Below are 21,570 nucleotides of genomic sequence, written 5' to 3'. Positions count from 1 at the left end.
GAATACTGCACCAGCCATGAAGTCTAATGGCTTGACATGGACTATTATCTCTAATTTTGAAAAACCCTTAGATCCAGAGGCTAAAACTGAGGTTTATGCAGGCAAAGTAATTTGCATGGGGTCATCATGATTGTTAGTTTTGGAGCCAGACTCCTTTCCTGATACTTTGTTTTCAACTTTTTAACTGCCTCTATACCATATTTTATTAGCTGATCAAGTATAGAGTAATAGGCAAACATTTAAGGGAGTTATGTCTTGAGATTTACAAGTGGAAAGGAGAAGAGGACAGATACCTTGGACCCCTTCTATGTGCCTGACACTATGTTAAATATTTAGGAAACGATCTCATTAGTTATCTTTATACTCATATTTGGTAAAGCCTTTATGAGAATATAAGTTCTGGGATTTGTTTGGAGTCAGGCAACTGAAGGATGAAAAATAAATAAGAGTGATTAAAGATTTGGGAAGTATTCCTTCCAATAATAGAATAAATCATGAAGTCTTATTTGTTTAGAGAAGAGAACGTTAAGGAGAAAATTACTAATAAGAGTGTCTAGATATCTAAAAAAGCATTTATAAATCTATGTGAATAGGGTTTTGTTGTTTCCTCAGGTCAATATAAACAGAAACAAGGCTAAATTATACAAGGGGGTGGGGGGTGGGGATATGGTACTCATGAGGAGAATCTAGCTAAGAAGAATTAGCAGAGTGCGAATGTTCTAGCCCTCTATATACCAGAGGCAGGGCTAGAAGCAGATAGGGATAGAGATATACAAGTTATTTTAGGAAAGAACTTACATCAATTCTCATTCCATTCTGCTCCAGTGTTTTCCTAAGGGAAAGAAATATAATTTATAAATATATCTGTATATAAAGTTAATCCTGTTTTCCAATCTGGGAGTTATGTGGAATTGTCCCTATTTATAAGGAGGAATCTGAAACTCAGAGAGTTTAAGAAGTCTTCCCAATTTCACACAGCAATTAAGTGAGAGTCAAGAGAGACAGTTGGACTCTGGGAGTTAGAATCAGAAAATTTGGGTTCCAGTGTAGACTTGGCTACTCCATCATTTGATTGTGAGAAAATTACTTCCATACATTTCTAATACTGTATCCGTAAAATAAAAATAAGAATACACACAACGATAGTTGGGAAGATTAAATGAGCAGTAGTTTCAGTGGAATTATTCTGAGTATGAACATAAATAACTCTTTAAAGAATTTATGAAATTATGGACTTCCTTCTTGCCATGTGGTTGAAGGTTAACTTAAAGGAATCTAAGTGCTCATTTTTAAATCAGTAACGTTTTTTGACATAAACTTCTAAAAATTGTTTCTGCCTCCATGTTTTTATTTGAATGCTTCTCATCTGAAAAATCAATGTGTAATATGTCTTTCTTGCCATTTAACCAAATTTAACATATAAACCACATATTAAACATTAAGTTTAATATTTCTAGTAGTCCATGCTTTGCACTAATTTCGAGAGATTTTCTTCTCCAATAAGAAAAGAAATAATGTCTGTAACGTAGTACTTCTCTGAGCTATCACCTACTCAGTATTCTCAGGAAGTACTCAAAAGATGATCATTGCAATATCTAGGTGTCTGTCAGCCTTTATAAAAATTAGAGCCAACTGAGAATAAACATGAATAATGAAAACTGATTACAATTTCAGAGATGTACAGCATAGATCTTAGGGCTAATAGGTTTACTATTTCTTGTACCTCTTTATATGTTACTCATTTATCATATTGAAATTGGAATTGTTCTTGTGCCTCCCATTATTGGAAATCTCTGGATATTTGCAAGCCCCATGTAGACCCAATAATCAGATTAATCTGGTCACTAATCACTGAAAGAAATGCCTAAGTCATAAACAGCAAGAGAGTCCATTGATTGTAAAGGGAGACATCACTGAGCAGTTTCAACCAAGCAAGATAGTTAAACTCAGAGATGCTGTTTCCTGTTTCTCTGGTATAAACAACCAGGCTGCTCCACTGGCCTCTCTGCAACCTGGATGTCCCAAAGCCACATCTCTCTTCTTTCCTTCCACTTTCCCTAAAGAGAATTCTGGGTCATAAAGGAAGGAGAATTGGTGCAACTTCTTTCCTGAAACGACTTGAGCTTCCTCTGCGTTTATATTTGTGTCATCTTATTATAAGACGAGTGAACATCTATTATTAATTGATGTACTAATTAAAGCCATACTTGCAGTTTCCATTAGCTTATTCCCTAAATTCTCCAGAGTTGGCTGTCTGGTTTTAATCAAAACCAAATGGTAGTCCAAGTTCCCAGCCCTGAGCAGCTAGGAGGAAGTCATCCAGTGGAGGCACAAGAAAGCAGAAAAGATAAACAGACGATAGTTCACAACATTTGTGTTGGAGGAAGGATGCAGATATTGTGAGCTGCTTTGGAGTGATTCGGGCACTCTGTCCTGCTGGATGGAAGCAGTTGCAAGTGGTTAATGTCAGCAAGATTGTAATAGGATCAAGATGGAGTCTGTCTTCTGCTTTTCCAGCACTAGACGTGTGTAACTGGAAGATTCTGACCAGAGGCAATGCTGCCTATGCCATGACACAAACTACTTTAATTCCGGGAAGGATTCTTGGGGTCGGAGAGATCTGGGAGAAAACGTTCTATTCGCTGGATTCCTAGGATTTTACTTACAGATCTTCTCAGGTACGGTATATCAGGTTGCAGCATTTTAAATGAAGGAGCGTTAAAAAGGTTTTCAAATTTAGAAGAATTACGGTATTAAAACTAACTGCATCTTGCTCCCTTAAAAGATCTTTTGAAAGGAGCACTGCAAAGGTATTTTGATTACATTGTGTGTATACATTGAATACAGTGGAAAAGTTGTAGAGGAAGGAGAGAACGATGTTTTCTTTCTTTTTTTTCATAAGCAGCGCGGGATAGAAAAAGCTCTACGGTTTTATGACTCTCCAGCTAATCACCTCAAGGGTTTTGACAAACTCACTTAAGTTCTGTGTAAAATCAGAACTCCTAAATCGCCTGGGCGGGCCTCTGCTCTGCCCCCCTCCCCTCCCCTCGGTTCAGTCTTTCTCACATGCACACCACTCAGAGGCAGGAAATGCTTCCCAGGCAATCTGGGCCTGGTTGTGGAGGCCCCTTTTGCAAAACATCAGTCTGAATTTACTAGACAGAAGTCACTAGGAACGCCTTGACAGACTCCGGCTTCAGCTAAGGCTCCCTCCAGCTGCGGAGGCTGTTTTTGTTAGAATCACACACTGCGCAGAACTGCTTAGAATAGAGCCATGATCTCAACCACGAAATGTGAACTTATATTTTGGAGAAACTAACGGGGACGGACTCCTTTCCTAGGCTGAGTGTTGAAGCATGTCTTGCCTCGGCGTTTCAGCTCCTCCTCGTCTAGGTAAGACGCTGTGGACTATCTATCTTTACGCTTTGAGGCAATCTTTGAAGAGGCAGAAAGATTGAGAGAAATGTTAGCATCTTGCACGGAGTGGTGATTTCCTAGGTTTTAGAGCTGAGCCACGAAATCAGAAGTGGAAAAAGTTTAGTAAGTAAAAAACTGTGAGTCAAATTGTTTTAGCAAAATGTCAATTCTAAAACAGGCTCCATGGAGACTTTTCTCCGTAAACTAAGATCTTATTTTCATCCCTTTTTAATCCTTAACTTATTTATGACTGGAGCCAGAAGACAGACCAGTTTTCCTATTATATGGCTTATATGAAACAGATACATATTCTCACACATTGTGAGGTGTAAATGATTTTTTTTCTTTCCCTGTCTTTTGCCAACAGGAAAAGTAGATCCCGCTATAGAGTGACTTTTCTTAATAATGCATCTCCAAAGAAAATTTTGTGTCTCATTTAAAATATGAAGATTGGATTCCTCAATATTTCCCCACCCAGTTTCAACCACAGGTCAAACTGCTAATGCACAGCTTAAATGGTTTATTTTTAAAAAGAGTAAACACATGAAATTTTACAAATATTTCTATCCTAAACAGTATTTAATCTGATTTTTAAAAATTTAAAGATCAGAATTGGATTTAATTTATATTAACTTTCTTGAATTCACTATTCACTGCCCAGATCATATTCTGTGTGAATATTTTTGAATAAAGTAAATCTCAATGACAATGACATTCATTGTTACTATTTTAAGGCAGCTGGAAATCACTACAATCATATGAAAAGCTGATCTGTATTCATAATCCATGTAATCATAAAATTACATTTCCACTGGGCTATAGTGTATTTAAGTTATGTTTACATGTGCAATATATGAGAAAAGAAATTTAGTAATGACTGACATAACAGAGAGTTTTAATGCATAACATACTGCTATATTTCTGAATATTTAGGATGAAAATCATTATTTTATAGAAATCATATGGAATGGTATGTGAAGGGAACAAATATCCATGCATATTTCCAAATCTATTAGATGAACACAAAATATCCCAAATGAAATATGAAAGCTATCTGACAGTTGGATCATAAGAAATCAAGTGTTTTTATCATAAACTTTTATATAGTATAAGGTGGCCATTTGCTGTATTAGCTAATTATGCTTAAATTTTATGCTAGAATAAGTTATATTGACAAATTTTAATTACTCACTAACAATTTGTTAAGACTTCTAAAAGTGATAAAAGGAATCTGTTTTATAAGTATGTAAAAATAAAATATTGACTTGTCTAAATTATGATTTAATAAAATTCCTCAATAGAATTTTAAGGAAGGAAAGAATATAAGAGGTCGCCTCTCCTAACACTGTCTTAAAGGTGCCAAAAAGGGAGCTGAAGCATGACATTCAAAAATGACCTGTCCAAGGTCACGCTGCTAGTTAGTAGAAGAGATATGACAGTGCAACCATAGTACTCTGTATCATAATTCAGGTAACTTAATATGACATCATCTTGTTCTCAAATAATAACTGCTCATAATAAAGTATGAATATATTTGTATCCGGTAGAAGGCTACCTTAAACAGAAAATTGTAATGCTTATTTTTTTAAAAAAAGGCTTATAGCTGCCACCAGTATTACAGTGTAGAAAAAAAAAATTAATGGTTTAAAAAAAGAATCAAATTTACTAAGTAATGAAATTTCCTCAAATGCAAACGTTTTCTTATGCCTTCAACAAACATTTTAAAGGAGTAACTTGTTTGTGACTGTTTTGTTACATTTCATGTTTATGCCAAGAAAATCAATCCATATGCTAATAATTACATTAATTTTAAACTGATGTTTCTTAAAAACATAGAGCTAGAAAGGAGGTTGTCTGATTCATATCCTTGCCTCCAAATGGTATCCTTATAAATCAACTTAACCAGTGGCATTCGGAAAAGATTTTACTGCCCCCCACTGGAATCGGTTTAAGAATCTCACGTACCCGGACATCCTTTTATTTATCTAACCTAAATCTCTACTGCTGCAGCCTGTTTCCAGTTCTGTGGGTTTCTAGCTCAGTGGAAATGTGAAAAGCCTAAATGGACGTGTGAAAACATAAGTGTACATTTCTAGGCCAAATAAACCCACTTCCTTTCATCTTCCCTTCTACAGCTTATTTACAGTCCTTTAATTGGTTCATATATCTCCTCTGAGCCTTCTACAAAGTCCTTTAGTTGTAGACTGCAGAATTTGTTATAGTATATAAATAAATGGCTGACCAGTGCAGTGTCAAATGGAGGAGTTGGCTGCTTCATCTGTACATTCTTCATATATGACAGTATATGTTGCTGTGCACACTGAAACATTGCACTTTCCATGGCAAGAGCCTTTCTAATAAAGCTACTATGTGTCATTTCTAGTACATCCCATTTCTTTAGAGAAAATGTGAGTCATGATGCTTTTTTCCCCCATTTTCCTGAACCAGATTGGATTTCCTGATGTTATTACCACTTAAAAATAGGCTATTCAACACTTCCAGTGTCTCCACACTCTACATGATTGGAATGAGGAATAAATGCAGTAAAGCAATAGCCTATATAACTGATGGCATGATTACTAGAGGGCCTAGTACACCGTTTTATTTATTTTTTTCTTGAGGACATTATAATAAAAAAGAGAATTTTTCTGGCCCTATCCAAACCTGCTCATACCATACACCTCACTACAAATACTTTAGGCATGGTTTAATCTTACTTATAGAGGATAAGTGTTATAGGATTAAAACAAGTCTAAACTGGGACATTTAAGATGTGTCTTTTGTTTTTACTTCATTTGTTTCCTCTTGGAGAATGAATGAATTGGTGTCAATATCATCTTACAATGAGAATTCTCTCTGTAGAAATCATTATAGTACAACAAAGTTCCAGATGAGAGGTGATTTAGATCTGGATCAGAGAATTTTATTATCTGAATAAACGTTAAGGATTATACATGAGAATTTAAAGAGGATGAGGGAAAATTCCTCCAGATTTGAAGGAAATAGCATAAGTATTATACCTTCTTCTCCCAGGTGAATGATAAGCCCCTTAGTTGCACAAATCAAACAGGTTTACAGAGAAGCCCAAATCCAGATTGACTTTGGGGTGGATATAGAAATAGAGCATACTACTTCTACTTTGGCATTAAACTGCTGGTCAGCTCATAGAGTTTTGAGAAATAGATGCACTTAGTTTTTGAAGAAGGTAAACAGAATAAAGGTGAAGTGTGGATCTTGAGAACTAGTTTAAAAGAGATTATTGATTTTGATTCAGTGGATTATAGAGTATATAAGTGAACTTGAAAAGATTAAATAGGAATTCCAATGTAAAAAAAAAGCTGAAAGGCAATGTAAACAGCATGTGTGTAAACTTGCTCATGAATTAAGATAGAGGACTGAAAAAAAGCAGTTGTAGCTGCTTGTATGTGTGAAAAGGTTTTCCTATTAGACTGACATAACAAAATGGTTTAGCAATACAATTCAGATAATCCAGAGGAAATCAGTCCTTTAATAGAAATGAGATCCAAAGGAAGTAGGAAGATTAGAAAGCAAGTTTAGAAATTCAACCAGTGTTTCTTTTTATTCCCAGCAGTTGGCAAAATACCTAGCATGTCAGGTATTGTCAATACATGTTTGTTAATAAATGTTTGTGGAATAAATAGGAGGGAAAGAAGAAAGAAAGGAAAGGGAAACCATCATTGAAGAGTTGGTGTTGTGAGACTGTTTTTAAATTTTCCAGACATCCTGTAGTGATAGAAAAATAATTTTTAAAGAGGAAGGAAAATAAGAGGTTGGCAAAAGTCATCAGAGCCTGAGGCCAGAGGTTAATAGCACTCTCATAAGATGACATTACAAGTTCATTAAGAGCCAGCAGAAAGCATGAGTTTCCAAAAATAGTTCAAAGTTCAGTTACACGAGGCCAGTGAGAGCAGAGTAGTAGTGAAATTTCCACAATTTAAATGGGGGCGGTGTACTGGAAAGCTCGTGGGAAGAGACAGAAAACTGGCTCGGATTTGCATCTTTGCCATTTGAAATCCTTGCTCTGTGATTTCAAGCATGCCCCATCCTACTTTGAGCTTCTGCTTTTTATTGGTAAAGTCTGGAAGATAATGCAAATATTTATATCACCGGGTCATTTTGAGCATTAGATGAGACTTTGTATGTACAAATTGGGTCGCATACAGTATAACAAACAAAATTTTGTTTTAAAAAGCAGAGGTCAAATGAATCAAGAAAGAAAGAATCATGGCGTTTCACCTTGTGGTCAAATCACTCATCTATATTGAAATAACATGGGCATGCAAGGGATAGTTCCAGCTCCTACTCAGCCATGGTTTCTGCAACTAAGATCCGTCAAAAACTAAAGGAATCATTGCCATCACCATCTTTATCATCATCATCATCATTATCGTCATCATCATTTAGTATCTAGTGAGTTCTTGCAATATGCCATGGATTAAGTGTTTTACATATATTATCAGCCCATTATTATTATAGTTCAATATTATTCTCTCAACAATTTTCATTATTCCCATTATAGAAGTGAGAAAACTGGGGAAGACAAAACCTAAGTAACTAATGCAAATCACCAGAAAAAAAAAAAAAGTTTCTTTAACAGACATCTTGCCTTCACAAAAAATAGAGGTGATAATCACCGCCCATCAATAGGTGTTAGAGATTGAGCTCGTTGCTTAGTCCTGCCAAAATTTCTCCCTGTAAAATCAGGACAATGATAGTACCTACTTCATAGAGTATTTGTGAGTATTATTACTAAAGGAAATAGTGTAAGTGCAACACCAAATACAGGGCCTGATCCACAGTAAATGCTTAATACATGGAAGCTCTTTTACTATTACTATTATCATGATCATCAAAAGTTTCTAATGCACCTACTATTACTTGGGTATATGGGACACTTGGTAGTAAAAACAAGCTCAAATGTACATAGGAAGATGACAAAATAAGATAAGAATTATAGATATTAAATACAGAAGACAAAAGTTAATATCAGAGGCATCAATCCCTGATAGGATACCAACCTAACCGAAGTAGCTAAGTTCTCAGTGATTTCATGTTCCTGATTTCAGTGAAAGTTGTACTGACCAAATGACTGAAATCTCAGTATTCTGTTGTCACCTAGCTGTCCGAGCACCTGTGTTGCTGTAGCCCTCTTGTTTATATTTGGTGATTACTGTGTCTACCCTTAGAGTGTTCTTAGAAATGATAGCAAAGTTAAAAATAGAAAGTGGCCACTTAAAGCAAAGCCACATCTCACCATGCTGATGATAAAGCATTATAATTCATGTCCGTTGTGGAACAGAAGTATCTTTTTTATAATAAGGCAAAACCACATTTCAATCATATTGCTTTGCCATTAAAAAAAAAGACAACCAAACTTTTGATATCAAATTTAACTCTATTTCCTGTTGCATGAAAAATTCCAAGTGAAATAAGTTAGGAGCAAAGGCAATACTTTTCTTTGGTTATAAGGGACTCTGCAGAAAAGAGATATGAAGTCAAAAAACCAAATGATTAATTATTCATTAATGAATTTATTTGCAGAAATAGCTAAAATACAATGTAGTTCTAGGTGCTCAAAGGGTTCTGTACCAGATGGAACACTGTTATTGAGAAGACTGTGTACTTTCTAAAAAAATAAAACATGGAATCCCGAAGGAAATACAGGTGTCTATAACTTACTGCATCCATGATGCAATATTGCCCCCCAAGACTGTGTTAATTCTGGGATCTCTTAGAAACCAATTATCCCCAGGAAAGTCTTAGTGGTATCAGACAAATATGACATTTTTAAAGATTTACTCAAATTACACGTGGTTATTTCAAAAAACGTTCTGAGAATCCGCAAACCTGGCTGACCTGAGCGGCAAAGTGGTGATAAGTCAAACACTGCCAGTATCTGTGCTCCTCCGTGCAAGGGAATTAGAAACTACTGAGGCTACATTAAATAGTAGGAAGCCGGAGGTAAAAATAGGGCACCTCAGAAATATTAACTTGCAACTTTGTAACAGCCTGTTCTTTTCTGATGAGCTGACAGAATTCTAGTGGATTGACAGAGTTAATTTCAAATTTACTTGATTCCTGGAACATATTTGAGAGCTAAGAAGGAGAAAAAACTAATATATACATAAAAATTGGTAAACATTTTAAAAAATATTTTAATTGGGTACCTATTTCTTCATTCTTCTAAAGACCAAAAATGATGGAAGCTTGGATGTGTCTCTCAGAAAAAGTGATGTACTACATAATCCACTGACTTAGCTCATTATAGATGGTTTATTCTGTAATTTACTAAGACTTTTGATGATTTCCAGACAACCTAAAGACATGGAAGCTTTTTCATATATAATATTTTAAGCTTCGTTAAGTAATTTACCAGTAAAGAATTTTAACAGGAGTTTGTTTTTTCCACAGACAGCTAATGAGGCATAATGAGTAAATTCCAGCATTTGACAAAGTATGTAAAGGTAGATGGATAATGATTTTGTGAAGGAGTAAGACAAAGATTGCCACTAAAGAAAGGAAATCTGCCTGTAGTCATACAGAGATAGGTTTTTGCATCGTTATTAAAGGTTTCTCTCTCCTAAGCCTAATTCTAGTCCTGTCTAATTTCAATTAGTTAGCATGAATATTTTAAAGAAAAAGCACTAATTGTCTTTTACTAAAAGTTGGCTACCCTGATTAGACTCTTAGAAATGCTTTCTTTGAATGTTATCTTTTTTTTTTTTTTTGCTATTTGTTCATTCATTTACATAAAGGGATTAAGAATAATCATATCTGTCCTAGGCGTTCTCGCTGATCCTAAGCCTCTTGAATATTTGACAGTTTTGCGTTGAAAAGCATTCCTCTCATGTTATCATTGAGTTGGGGGCAGTGGAAGGTGCCCAAATGTTCCACAATTTAGTTTGCTAGATAATTTGTTCTTTGACAGCTCCATCAAGAAAATGACTTTCATTTTGACCTCCGCAAATGCTCGCTGTCAGGAAGATTTGCTTTGCCATCAGTGAGCAAACATTTGAAGAACTACAATAAAAGCTGTGGCCATGTCCGTTTATATGTTGATTCTGCTGTAATCGTCTAATTCAATAAGTGTTTGGGTGGCACTTATTACATGCAAAGGTGACTCCCTGAGTGTAGGCCCAGATACATTAAGATGTCACATCCCTCTAGGATGTCCAGATTCCCCATCTCTCTCCACCTCACCAACTTGACCCTTATATTAGCAACAATGTGGGCCATTGTAGAAATGCTCCTTTCTTGGTTCAGATGCATTCTCTATTCTTGCAAGAGTGCATGTTAGAGAATTTAACCTACCTGTAATTAAAAGGAGATTATTCCCCTCATGTCTTCTCTTCTTTCTCCCAGTGACTGAGTACACGCTATGTGGTAGCTATTACATATAGATATGCATTAAAATAGTAGTGGGAGAAGAGAGAAGAGTAGGAGAAGAGTAGTAGGAGAAGAGAGTAGTAGTAGAAATTTAACATGGGATGGGTAATTAAGAAGAAAGACCTGATGGGAAACCAGAAGTAACTCCAGCCATCTAAGGAGAAAGTAGGAAAATACAGAGAAACTGACAGTACTATTATGCCTTCTATTAAATACGCAGCAGCTGTGTGAAGGTGTTTAAAACCAACCCAGGAGTCAATCATGTGCATGTGTGTGTGTGTGTGTATTTATTTGTATATGTGTATGTATACATATACCTATATATGTCATCTGTTTTCTGAAAGGATAAAACAAGATAATATATATTTAGGCTTATATTCCCAGTGTTTAGTGGACTGTCTGCAGCCCATTCGGCACTCAATAAACACTTGTTGAATAAATGATTATGATCAGGTAATGTTGCTCTCAGTTCTAAGGTACTGCCCACTTGATTTCAGCCACAAGTACTTCATTTGCACCATGTTTTCCCAGGCTATAGTATCGGCAGTAGTGATTCCCATCAGGCTCTTCTTTCCTAGGGACACTTGCCAGGTCAAAATACAAGGTGTGTGTTTATTTCAGGAGCAAGTGCAAAAGAGAGCATGATCATTTGATGTCAGACATAGGTCAGGGATTCTCAAACTAGAATAGCTTCAATTGTTTTTTAGTACAGTAACATTCAATTTTGATTAATTTTAAAATATACACTGCATGCCACTGTATGCTTATGTTAAAGAGTGGTGTTATGAAATTAACCCAAACAATAAATTTTAAATCACTCTGTGTCTAAACAGCCTATGCACTAATATCACAAAAAGCAAATGTGGGCATTTCACAAATATTTTCCAGAATCATTACATAATTAGAGGTACATAGAGTTTCTTGTAATATTAATACAGTGGTGTTTGAACACATGCATTTAAGAAGTGAAAAATCCCCATGGAAATTCACTTCATAAAATCAACACCCTGGAATGACTTACACTTTTCCAGATCCTTCATCCAAATCCTCAGCAGCTGAGCTCATTCTGAGTGAAACTGCATAAAAGTGATTACAAGAAAAAGTAGTAGAAGTTTGCAAAATAAGTAGTCGGTAATTAGAAATATAATTTTGAACAAGGCAGCTTGGTGAGAAGGCTCAAAGGGAAAGTGAGGTCTTTTACAAAGACTTCTAAATCTTACAGGACAGATTCTAGTCAATTCAGATTACTTAGAAAATGGGGCCGATATACTCCAATGTGATGGACAATATATTTTAATTAATACGGTGTTCAGCCTTTAGATCCTGAAGGCAGGTTTAAACTATAAATCTTACGAATCAGAATTAAAATAGGAAGTAAGAATAAGAAAGCTTGTTGAGATAAAGTTTTTAAAGCAATCTATCAGACCACAGGATATGGAATGAACATTCAAACTGTAGTGATGATGGTCATAATGAGAGCTAGGAAATTTTATGTCTTCAAAATAAAGACACTATAAATTCACAGGAATGATTTGGAAATGTCCAAAGAACGTAGATTAGAAATTAGGACAGAAGGAGTTAATGTTGTGTCAAATCTATCTAATTTATAATCTCTCTTTGCAGCTAGATTGTCTCAGAACTTGTTGAACTGTCTTCCTTTGATGTTATAAAAATACTTACCTACTTGCCAAGGTTGAGTGCAGTAAGCTAATTCATATTATGGTAAGGACTTAAAGGCAAAACTTTTATGTAATCTGTCCCCCAAGGGGTTAATAAAACTCTTTCTCCTTCTTCATCAGAGAAAGAAAATCAGAATTGTCTCAACTTAAATGTAAATGTGGCTTAGGAATGACACTAATACCACTTGGCATTTCTTAAGTTAGCCTGCTCTTTCTACACTGGATAAAAATAAAGAAAAGAAAGCATCTAAAACAGAACCGCCCTATTACAACCCAACTTTGCCCATGAAAGCAGAAATTTTCTGGCCTGCATCTATGCGTTTTTTCCACTTTCCGTAGCCTCCCACACTATAATGACTTATGCATGGAATTCAGGGACTTTATATTTTCTTATGAATGCCAACATGGAAAATGTGAATGCTGACCATTTTCAAAGATACTCACAGACCCTTAAAGAAACGGAATAGTATCCAGAATGATATTTGGTCAGTCTGGGATACCGAAATTCTAGTACATTCCTGGTCTTTACAAGATGGGAATATTACCTCTCTGGCATGTGCTTAGTCAGAATAGCTTGCGATTTTTGGTGGGGAGTCAGAGTCCTTTTCAATAGACTGAAGTGACCCAAAACCAGCACTTCAGTTAATCTTGTTTATGATTGAAATCAATAAGCCAATCCATGTTATGTGCTGACAGTTCTTGTGTGGTGTAAAAACTGGAAGTGTCTGCTCTTGAATAAGATTTTTCTTTTACAGTCCAGTCATTAGGTTTCATTATGGGACAACATTTGGATTAGTCATTTTTATAAGGTTGAGTTTACATTGGTATAATTTGTTGCCTTTAACTAAGGCTTTGAATAATTTAAGGCAAAAAGGATGGATACCTGGAATGTGTTTATATTCTGACCTTATCTTATGTCTGGTTTTCTTGTTTACTTAAAATTTTATGGCCAAATGCTAACAAAAGTATACAAACTAAACTCCTTAGAAGCCAAAGAGAATGAGACTGAAATTTCTGAAGAATTATTTCAGTTGTCTTATCATGCTCATGTCTTCTTTTTGGGTCACCCGAATTCCTGCCTGAAGAGTTTAGATTTTATATCTACTAAAGATGTGTGGAGGGAAGAGGTGGCATGGATGAAGTTTGTTGGCTCTCTAAGCCTGGGTCTTAGAACCGGGCCTACTTTGAATCCAGGCTTACCTCCTAGATGTATGACCTTGGGCAAGTTATTTAATTTCTCTAAGCTTCAACAGTACTAGCTTGCTAGCGGGTCGTAGCAGCAATGAGATGCATGTAAATGTATTTATCCTAAGGCATTTTAAGTGGTGTGTGTTATGCTTTCTTATGCATGAATTATGTGTTAATATGAGCTAAACTGGATTACTCCATGTTTCTTAGTCACTCCCTGGAGTAAATGCATTCTGGTAGTTTGGGATCTGTATTAGCTCTTTCACACATGAATACATTACACATGCTGTCTCTATAGCTCAAGTTTTGCATGAACAGTTCCCTGGTGGCCTTCAGTGCAATTCAAACCAAACAGCCAATAGATTTCTGTAACGATTTGTGTCCACAAAAGTAAATCAGGAAAGCATCTAAGCTAGAGCAACTAGTTTCTTCCAGTGAATTTTATTAGTATAGCAATCCAAATATTTTCCTAACGGAATTTTAAATATTCAATATGTATATCTTTATTCGTTAATAGATCAATCAATCCAGCTGCATTTAAAAGTATTGTTAATGATTTTCGACCAGAAATATTGAATGTGAAATTGTCTTCTACTATTAGGCTGCTTCTTAAAGAAATAACCTTATTAAGGCTATTAAATAGAAGCTTTATACAATCTCTTAATCTTTCATAGCACAGCTTAAGTGCTCTCTTTTCCAAGATATATTTTGACTTTAGAACTATATCCTGAACTATGTATATTTCTTTAATTTTTTAATAGGTGGTGCAATGACAAAACTTACTCTCTTCTTCAATCAGTGAATTTGAAGTAATCTTTCATCGTTTCATCTCCTTTAGTCTCATATGGAATGTATCCCTCTATCTGTTGTTAAACTACGATGACATGTCTGTAGCTATCAGAAAGAGAAGCTGGGAAGAACATGTGACCCAATGGATGGGACAGCCTTTTAATTCTGATGATTGTAACACAGCATGTCATCATGGACTAGTAGCTGACAGCTTGCAGGCAAGTATGGAAAAAGATGCAACTCTAAATGTGGACCGCAAAGAAAGGTGTGTTTCACTACCAGACTGCTGTCATGGCTCAGAGCTGAGAGATATTCCTGGGAGGCCAATGGGTCACATTTCAAAGGAGGTGGATGAAGATGACAGCCATGAAGGTGAAGATCAGTTTCTTTCTCTGGAGGCCAGCACGGAAACACTAGTGCATGTTTCTGATGAGGATACTGATTCTGATCTATATCTTACAGATGATAAACAGATTTTAACTACTCAAGGGCCTAAAACGTCAGACCAACATAGCATCAAAGGAGCAGGCTCCTTAGGAAAGACGCCGCCCATCGTGGAAAGTAACCAAGGTTCTTATGACTCCTGGGGAATGGCTGGTGGAGCTGATTTAGTGCTGGTAGAGGAAAAGGGGGACAGAAAAGTTGTTGACATGGTGAGTAAAAGCCTGGAGCTTTGTAAGGATATAAGCCTAAGTGAAATAAAAGATGCACCCAAAATGAATGCATGTGATTCTTTGAATGTGAAAGATATTGTGCCGGAAAAGCAATTGCTTAATTCTGCTGTAATTGCTCAGCATCGAAGGAAACCCGACCTCCCTAAAGATGAACATGAAAGAAACACCTGCAGTGCAGTACAAGATGAGTCCTTGGCTACTCCCTGTGCGGACAGAGGACCGCCATTAGTACAAACGGATTCTGGAAGCTGCCTTCTGCAGCCTCCTTCCTGCCCTAGTGGAATGTCAGCTGAAAATGGCCTGGAGAAGAGTGGTTTCTCAGAACATCAAAACAGAAGTCTTCCAAAGGTCAACTCAGGAGATGGCATGCAGTGTTTACACATAAAGGAGACTCTGGCCACCCATGGACCCACAGATAACCAAGTCAGACTTCGTAAAAGAACGGTAAGACGCATGCACCTATTATCTGGCTTTTGGAATTTTGTAAATATCCTTGTTTCTGTCACTTATTATTTTGCTAGAGCTAAAAAGATATGTGGACATTTCTTTTGCCCAGTAGTGTAGCTGTATGACTCAAAGAGCATCTTCTTGGGGGAAATCATCAAAATATGTAAAAATTAAAACAGGATAACCTATCCATTTCACTAATAATATTTATAATGGTTCATGAACATTCTATTTTGGAATTGTGTTGAAGACAGAACTGGTTTCACTTTCTTTGGCTGGAATTAAATAGCCACCAGATAGTTCAAAGCCTATCTAAAGAGTGATCTCTAATTTTTAGAAAGAATGTCATGGTAATTTTTAATTAAAATTGTTTATTTCAGCTTGCTTCTTTTTCCCTTTAAAAAGTATATTTTATTATAATAAAAGTTGTATAAATCACATATTTTAAATGAGCCCTTTGCATATACCAAGGCAACAGTACCCCCTCCCCCAAAATATGCTAATCCTATTTTAAATGATACCCTGGCACATTTGCTATCTATAGCTACATGAACTTTTTTTAAAACTCTTGACCAAAAATGATGAATAACTGAAGTAAATTTTTATGCTGAGGCACCTTTGACTAATCCTGTAGATGCCATGATCCCCCAAGAAGTTTCCAAGTGAGAGACACAAGGATTGGAAGGAACCACATGGATCGTGGTTTAGTTAGAGAACTCTTGACCAAAGTTTGTCATACCTTTAGGATTTCCCCAGCATTCTTCCCATGTTGTAATACTCTATAATCCTGAAGTAAATACAAGTAAAATTTCTTCTGTAAATCCAACATGCCCATTGGCATCAAAAAACCCCTGCAGATTGGACACTTTGGTGTAACATCCTTGCCCTTCTCTTGATATAATACTAATCCATAATTCCTATTCTCCTAAGACAAAACTAAGGTTCTTAGTTCTGTTCAACTGGGGCTATCTACAATGAGAAAAAAAAATCTTCAACTCTCTTTTGGTGAAGAAATCTGGTTTCCATAAACTGTAGTTTTGCTAACAAACTAGATCAGTAACATGTCATAAGTTAAAGTGAAGTCAAGGATTTTACAGCAAAGATCAATGTGCTCAAACTACATGCCAACGGAGCTTTCTGTGCTTCTGGCGAACTCTTCCTTCCTTACATAAATTGTTTTAAAAAGTTAATGCTGCATAATGTTGTTATGATTGGACTGCTCAGGTCGCTTTTTCAGAAATGTCTATATAGTGTATCAAATCTGTTGGAGGGAATGTAATAATGACGTAAGAAAGTATTAACTGACCTATGACATAGCTTCCCTAAAATAAGACAGACCCTGCCCAACTGCCGACAGAAACATTAAACATTCCAGAAACATATGCTCACCACTTGGACATTTATATCAATACTAAGAATGCTGGAAAGAATTTGCTCTTGGACATGTCACTATAGCATAGTTGCATTACAAGAGCCATAATTATATCTCATTTACAAGTTCTAACTTAAATATTCTATTTTAAGCATTTCATCATTCTAAAGTGTTGTGGTATTGTCTGGTGGAGTATTTGTTTTGACTCTACAACTCATTTGGGATGCTTTGTAATAAACAGATTAAGTGCAAAGTTTCAGGTTTGGAATTTACTCTGGGGAAGTATGATTATGGGAGAAGCCTCTAGAAGCAAAGTGTGTAGGAATTTTTGTTCTACCTGATGTTGAATGAGTGTCGAAATACCTTCAAGTTGTGCACTAACCATTTTAGAACTTTACCAAAAGAAAAAACAAAATAAATTCATAAAAATATATGTACAGAGATGTTCATCATTGTATTATGTGTTACTGACAAAAAAGATACAATCCAAATTTCCATCAATAAAGGATGTATAATGATTGGTTAATCTATAGTTTGGAATGCTATGCAGCCATGAAAAAGATGGAGTGAGATCCATGTGCTCTAACTGAATGGTGCTCATGATGTAGTATATGTAGAAAAAGACAGTGGCAGACCAATATTTGTAGCACATCCCAACCTTACATGATGAAATGTGTGGATACAGATACAGATAGAAATATAGATGGGTTATAAACCTCTCTAGATGACTAAATAAGAATATGCAAAATTCTAGATAAATAGGCACAGAATTGTTGACAGCAATTACTTTGAGAGAATGGAAGTAAAAGGATAGAAGCAGGGGATTTTCAATTTTTAGCCTATATAATTTTTATAAAAGGTGACAGTATTCTGGGTGAAATGCATACAATGAACAGAAGTACAAAAACAAAATAATATTCGATATATAAACTATTTGAAGCATTTTCTGCATGGCACAAAACAACCCTTTATCTATATAGTTATTATGATTATTATTACTCTTATGAAATGAAAACAAATATGAAGTTTTTCAAAATATCAACAAAGGTTTCAATCAACTACTCCAATTCTAATGCCAGTACAACTAGTTTAAAACAGATAAACCTTTTGGAGAGACACATGGACCCCATTTTCATGACTAAAGTGTTAGGGGACTGATTCCGAAAAGAGTTGGCTTAGTTGTCTGTATCTTTTAAACTATTTGTCAACCACTGTGACAGCTTTGAGATTAAGAGCTTAGAAAAGGTGAAATAGAATATAAGCTAATAAAATCTTAGTTACGGTACTTTAATCAGCTCATTATCTGATATGAGTGAACCAAATCCTTCACAGAATTTATGAACATGAATTTTTTGTGGGAGGGATTCAGGATAAAATCAGGTTCTAAAACTTGAAAAAAAAAGAAAGCAAAAACAGAGTTTATAAGGGTAATGCTCAGAATGCACTGAACTACTACTCTAGAGATATCGTTATACTTTAGATACAAATTATCATTCCTTCAAACCTATAAATATTGGCAGGCATTTGTTGCTCAGCATGACGTATTTTTTCTTGTTTTCCAATGATATTTCTGGCCATTAAGGATAGCCACACATACTTATTAGGAGTGTCAATTGGAGATGACTGCGTTTGTAGTATGTGTAAATATTGACCTTTAAGCTAATAATTTCCTTAAATATGATGAAATATATCATTAAATTGGAGCCACTGAAATCAAAGGGAAACCAAATAAATCATGAGCAGACATCAGTAAATGAGCCAGGAAGATCGTGTGGTATATGACCAGCGCTTATAGGGCGTGGGTGGGTCTTTGGGGTAAGGGAACTGGTTAAGAGCAATTCTCAGAGACAAATTCCAAAGAAATGTGGAGGAGGGAGACAGTCTAAGAAGTGGTCTCTTCAAACCAAATGAGATGTGAAGATGGAAAATATGTAGGGAAAGACTTGAGGTTAGACTTTTTTTTAAAGAACTAGTGTATTTGTTCTTGATGGTGGTTTACTAATTAAAGAGAGTCCAAAATTCAGTCTTCCCTAGAGACTATTTAAATAGTTCCCAAACTTCTGAATAGCCATAATAGTTGTATAAATATATAAAATATTTTTATTGGCTTTCATAAAGCATATTCCATATTACCAAGCAAAATAAACACAAAAGATAGTATAAAAATGATTTGAACTTTGAAAAGACACCTAATTCCACATTTGACCAAAACCTCACAGTCCAGCAGCCAACGAAACTGTATCATTTATGCTATAGATTTGACAGCTGTCATAGAAAACCAGTATAAAAGTGGCTTAAGGGCTTCCCTGGGGGCGCAGTGGTTGAGAGTCCGCCTGCCGATGCAGGGGACGTGGGTTCGTGCCCCGGTCTGGGAAGATCCCACATGCCGCGGAGTGGCTGGGCCCGTGAGCCATGGCCACTGAGCCTGCGCGTCCGGAGCCTGTGCTCCACAACGGGAGAGGCCACAACAGTGAGAGGCCTGCGTACCGCAAAAAAAAAAAAAAAAAAAAAAAAAAAAAAAAGTGCCTTGACTAACATCTTTCTCTCACATATATATAACTGGGTATAGGTAGTTCTGGAACAATATGTAGGCCTTATGTTTTCAATACCTTCGACCCTCTTATCCAACTGCTCTGCCATCTTGAGCCTTTATCCATATTCAAATCAGTAAGAAGAGGAAAGGGTGCAGGACTGGCCACACCCCTGGGTAAAGGCAAGACCCAGAAAGAGTACACTTCTTTTTTTTTTTCTCATATTTCATGTGCTAGAACTTAGTTGTATGGTGACACCTAGCAATAAAGGCTGAGGAATGGAGTCTGCATCCTGGGCAAGGTGTCTGCTGAAAATTCTATATCAAAGAAGAAAGAGAAAATATTTCTCGAAGGATAACTCATAAGATGAGTATGTTGAGGAACAACACCTAACATAAATATATTCCAGTATATCATGGCAGGTTGTGAATGAAATAAACAGGCTGTGTATGTGTTCTGTGGTATCTGTATAAATACTTGACGCTTTAACTTCACACTGCAGAATACCTTTCCATGTTAGGAAACTATTTTATGTGTGGAAGTGATGTGGATCAAATGCTATACTCTTTCTTATGGAAAAATTGCTCAGGACCAAAATATTATACTGTATGTACTGTACTTTATCTGTGGACAAATGTAATACATTGATTAGCAATGACTGAAAAAAATCAAATATTATCTCCTTACCCTATCTTTAAAATATGTACGTATTTGATAAAAGCACACCTATACCTGAAAAGACTTTCTCATTTCTTGCTATAACCTTCCTGATCCTTTCTATCTCCTGAATGCCTATATGGGAGCTTTGTAGCATGAGAAAGCTAACATTGACCAATGGGTGACATAAAGAACATAGTAAATTATGCAGAAGATGGAATGGACCAAGATAGGAGGTCAGCTAGAAAAATATTAAAGGGAAGGGAAAAATTGTCTAAGAAATAAAAACCTAAAAGATGGGTAAACTGTGGCCCCAACACTGAATGAAAGCAAGGACTAGTGGAAGAATTAGAGTTTGTTAATAAGCCTAGTATCAGTTGACAAAGAGGGAAGGGATGGGAAACAGAGTAAAGTATACACAGCTCCGCAGATAGATTCATAATAACAGTATGATTTTACATGAAGGTCACACTGGTTTTAAAGACACAGGCTTATTGAGCAGATTGTATTGTTTTTAAACCTTTTCCCCTAGTTCTAACATTAGGGCTGGCAGAGAAAAGTTGTTACCAGGTGGAAAGACAATGTGTAGATGGATAACATCAGGTCTTCTCAGCCATATTTTTAACTGGATTTGTGTCCCAGGTAAAGCTGGTACCTTTTTTTTTTTTTCGGTATGCGGGCCTCTCACTGTTGTGGCCTCTCCTGTTGCGGAGCACAGCCTCCGGACGCACAGGCTCAGCGGCCATGGCCCACAGGCCCAGCCGCTCCGTGGCACGTGGGATCCTCCCGGACCGGGGCACAAACCCGCGTCCCCTGCATCGGCAGGCGGACTCCCAACCACTGCGCCACCAGGGAAGCCCTAAAGCTGGTACCTTTGTGAGTAGCTCATTTTGTGTGTTAAGCCACAGAAAACCATCAGATTTTTTTCATGTTATTTGAACTGGGTTTTTGTCTCATAAACAACTAGAAAGCCAAAAATATATCTGCAGGTATTTCGGGCTCAAATATTTTGCCTCATAGCAAACATAATTCCCCTAAATCCAACCAGAAATGCAAAAACATTTAATTATATGATACAGGATAACGCTAGATACACTGTCTGGTAAAATTAATCAGTAATTAATATTGAGCATCTTCAATATCCCAGGTCCTGTTCTGTGGGCGTGGCATACCACCATGAGCCAGATGGTAGAGTTCCTTACATTGTGAAGCACATAATCCCTGAAACACTGCTCAAGTCCCCAAATAAGGCTTTTGTTTCACTAACACATAAGGCCAGCACTGAGGCAGGAAGCATTAGTGAGAGAGAAGGAGAGTGAGGGCACAGGAGGAGTAGGGTCGGGGAGAAGAAGGAAAACAGGAAGAGAGAGAGAGACACACACACAGAGGGACAGAGAGAGAGAAGGATG

The 21,570-nt window shown here is 36.4% G+C and overlaps 1 protein-coding gene across 3 annotated transcripts in view; it reads left to right on the top strand.

Moving 5' to 3' along the window:
• The first annotated feature begins 2,337 nt into the window (after positions 1 to 2,337).
• DLC1 (DLC1 Rho GTPase activating protein) overlaps positions 2,338 to 21,570 on the top strand; it is a 412,196-nt gene continuing 392,963 nt past the window's right edge. Inside the window, exons 1-3 of one of the 3 annotated variants that reach the window (XM_082608638.1) lie at positions 3,078 to 3,393; positions 14,453 to 14,852; positions 14,943 to 15,598. In XM_082608638.1, coding sequence (XP_082464764.1) covers positions 14,576 to 14,852; positions 14,943 to 15,598 — 933 coding nt within the window. In that variant the 5' untranslated portion in view covers positions 3,078 to 3,393; positions 14,453 to 14,575. Of the gene's footprint in view, positions 2,679 to 3,077; positions 3,394 to 14,452; positions 15,599 to 21,570 lie in introns of those variants that run through there. The other 2 variants (XM_082608637.1, XM_082608636.1) reach the window with 2 other exon arrangements.

Source organism: Mesoplodon mirus (assembly GCF_964341445.2).
Source record: "Mesoplodon mirus genome assembly, chromosome: 20".
NCBI classification, from domain to species: Eukaryota; Metazoa; Chordata; class Mammalia; order Artiodactyla; family Ziphiidae; genus Mesoplodon; species Mesoplodon mirus.
The sequence above is the reverse complement of the archived record's forward strand: the minus strand, read 5'-3'. Positions and strand labels throughout refer to the sequence as shown.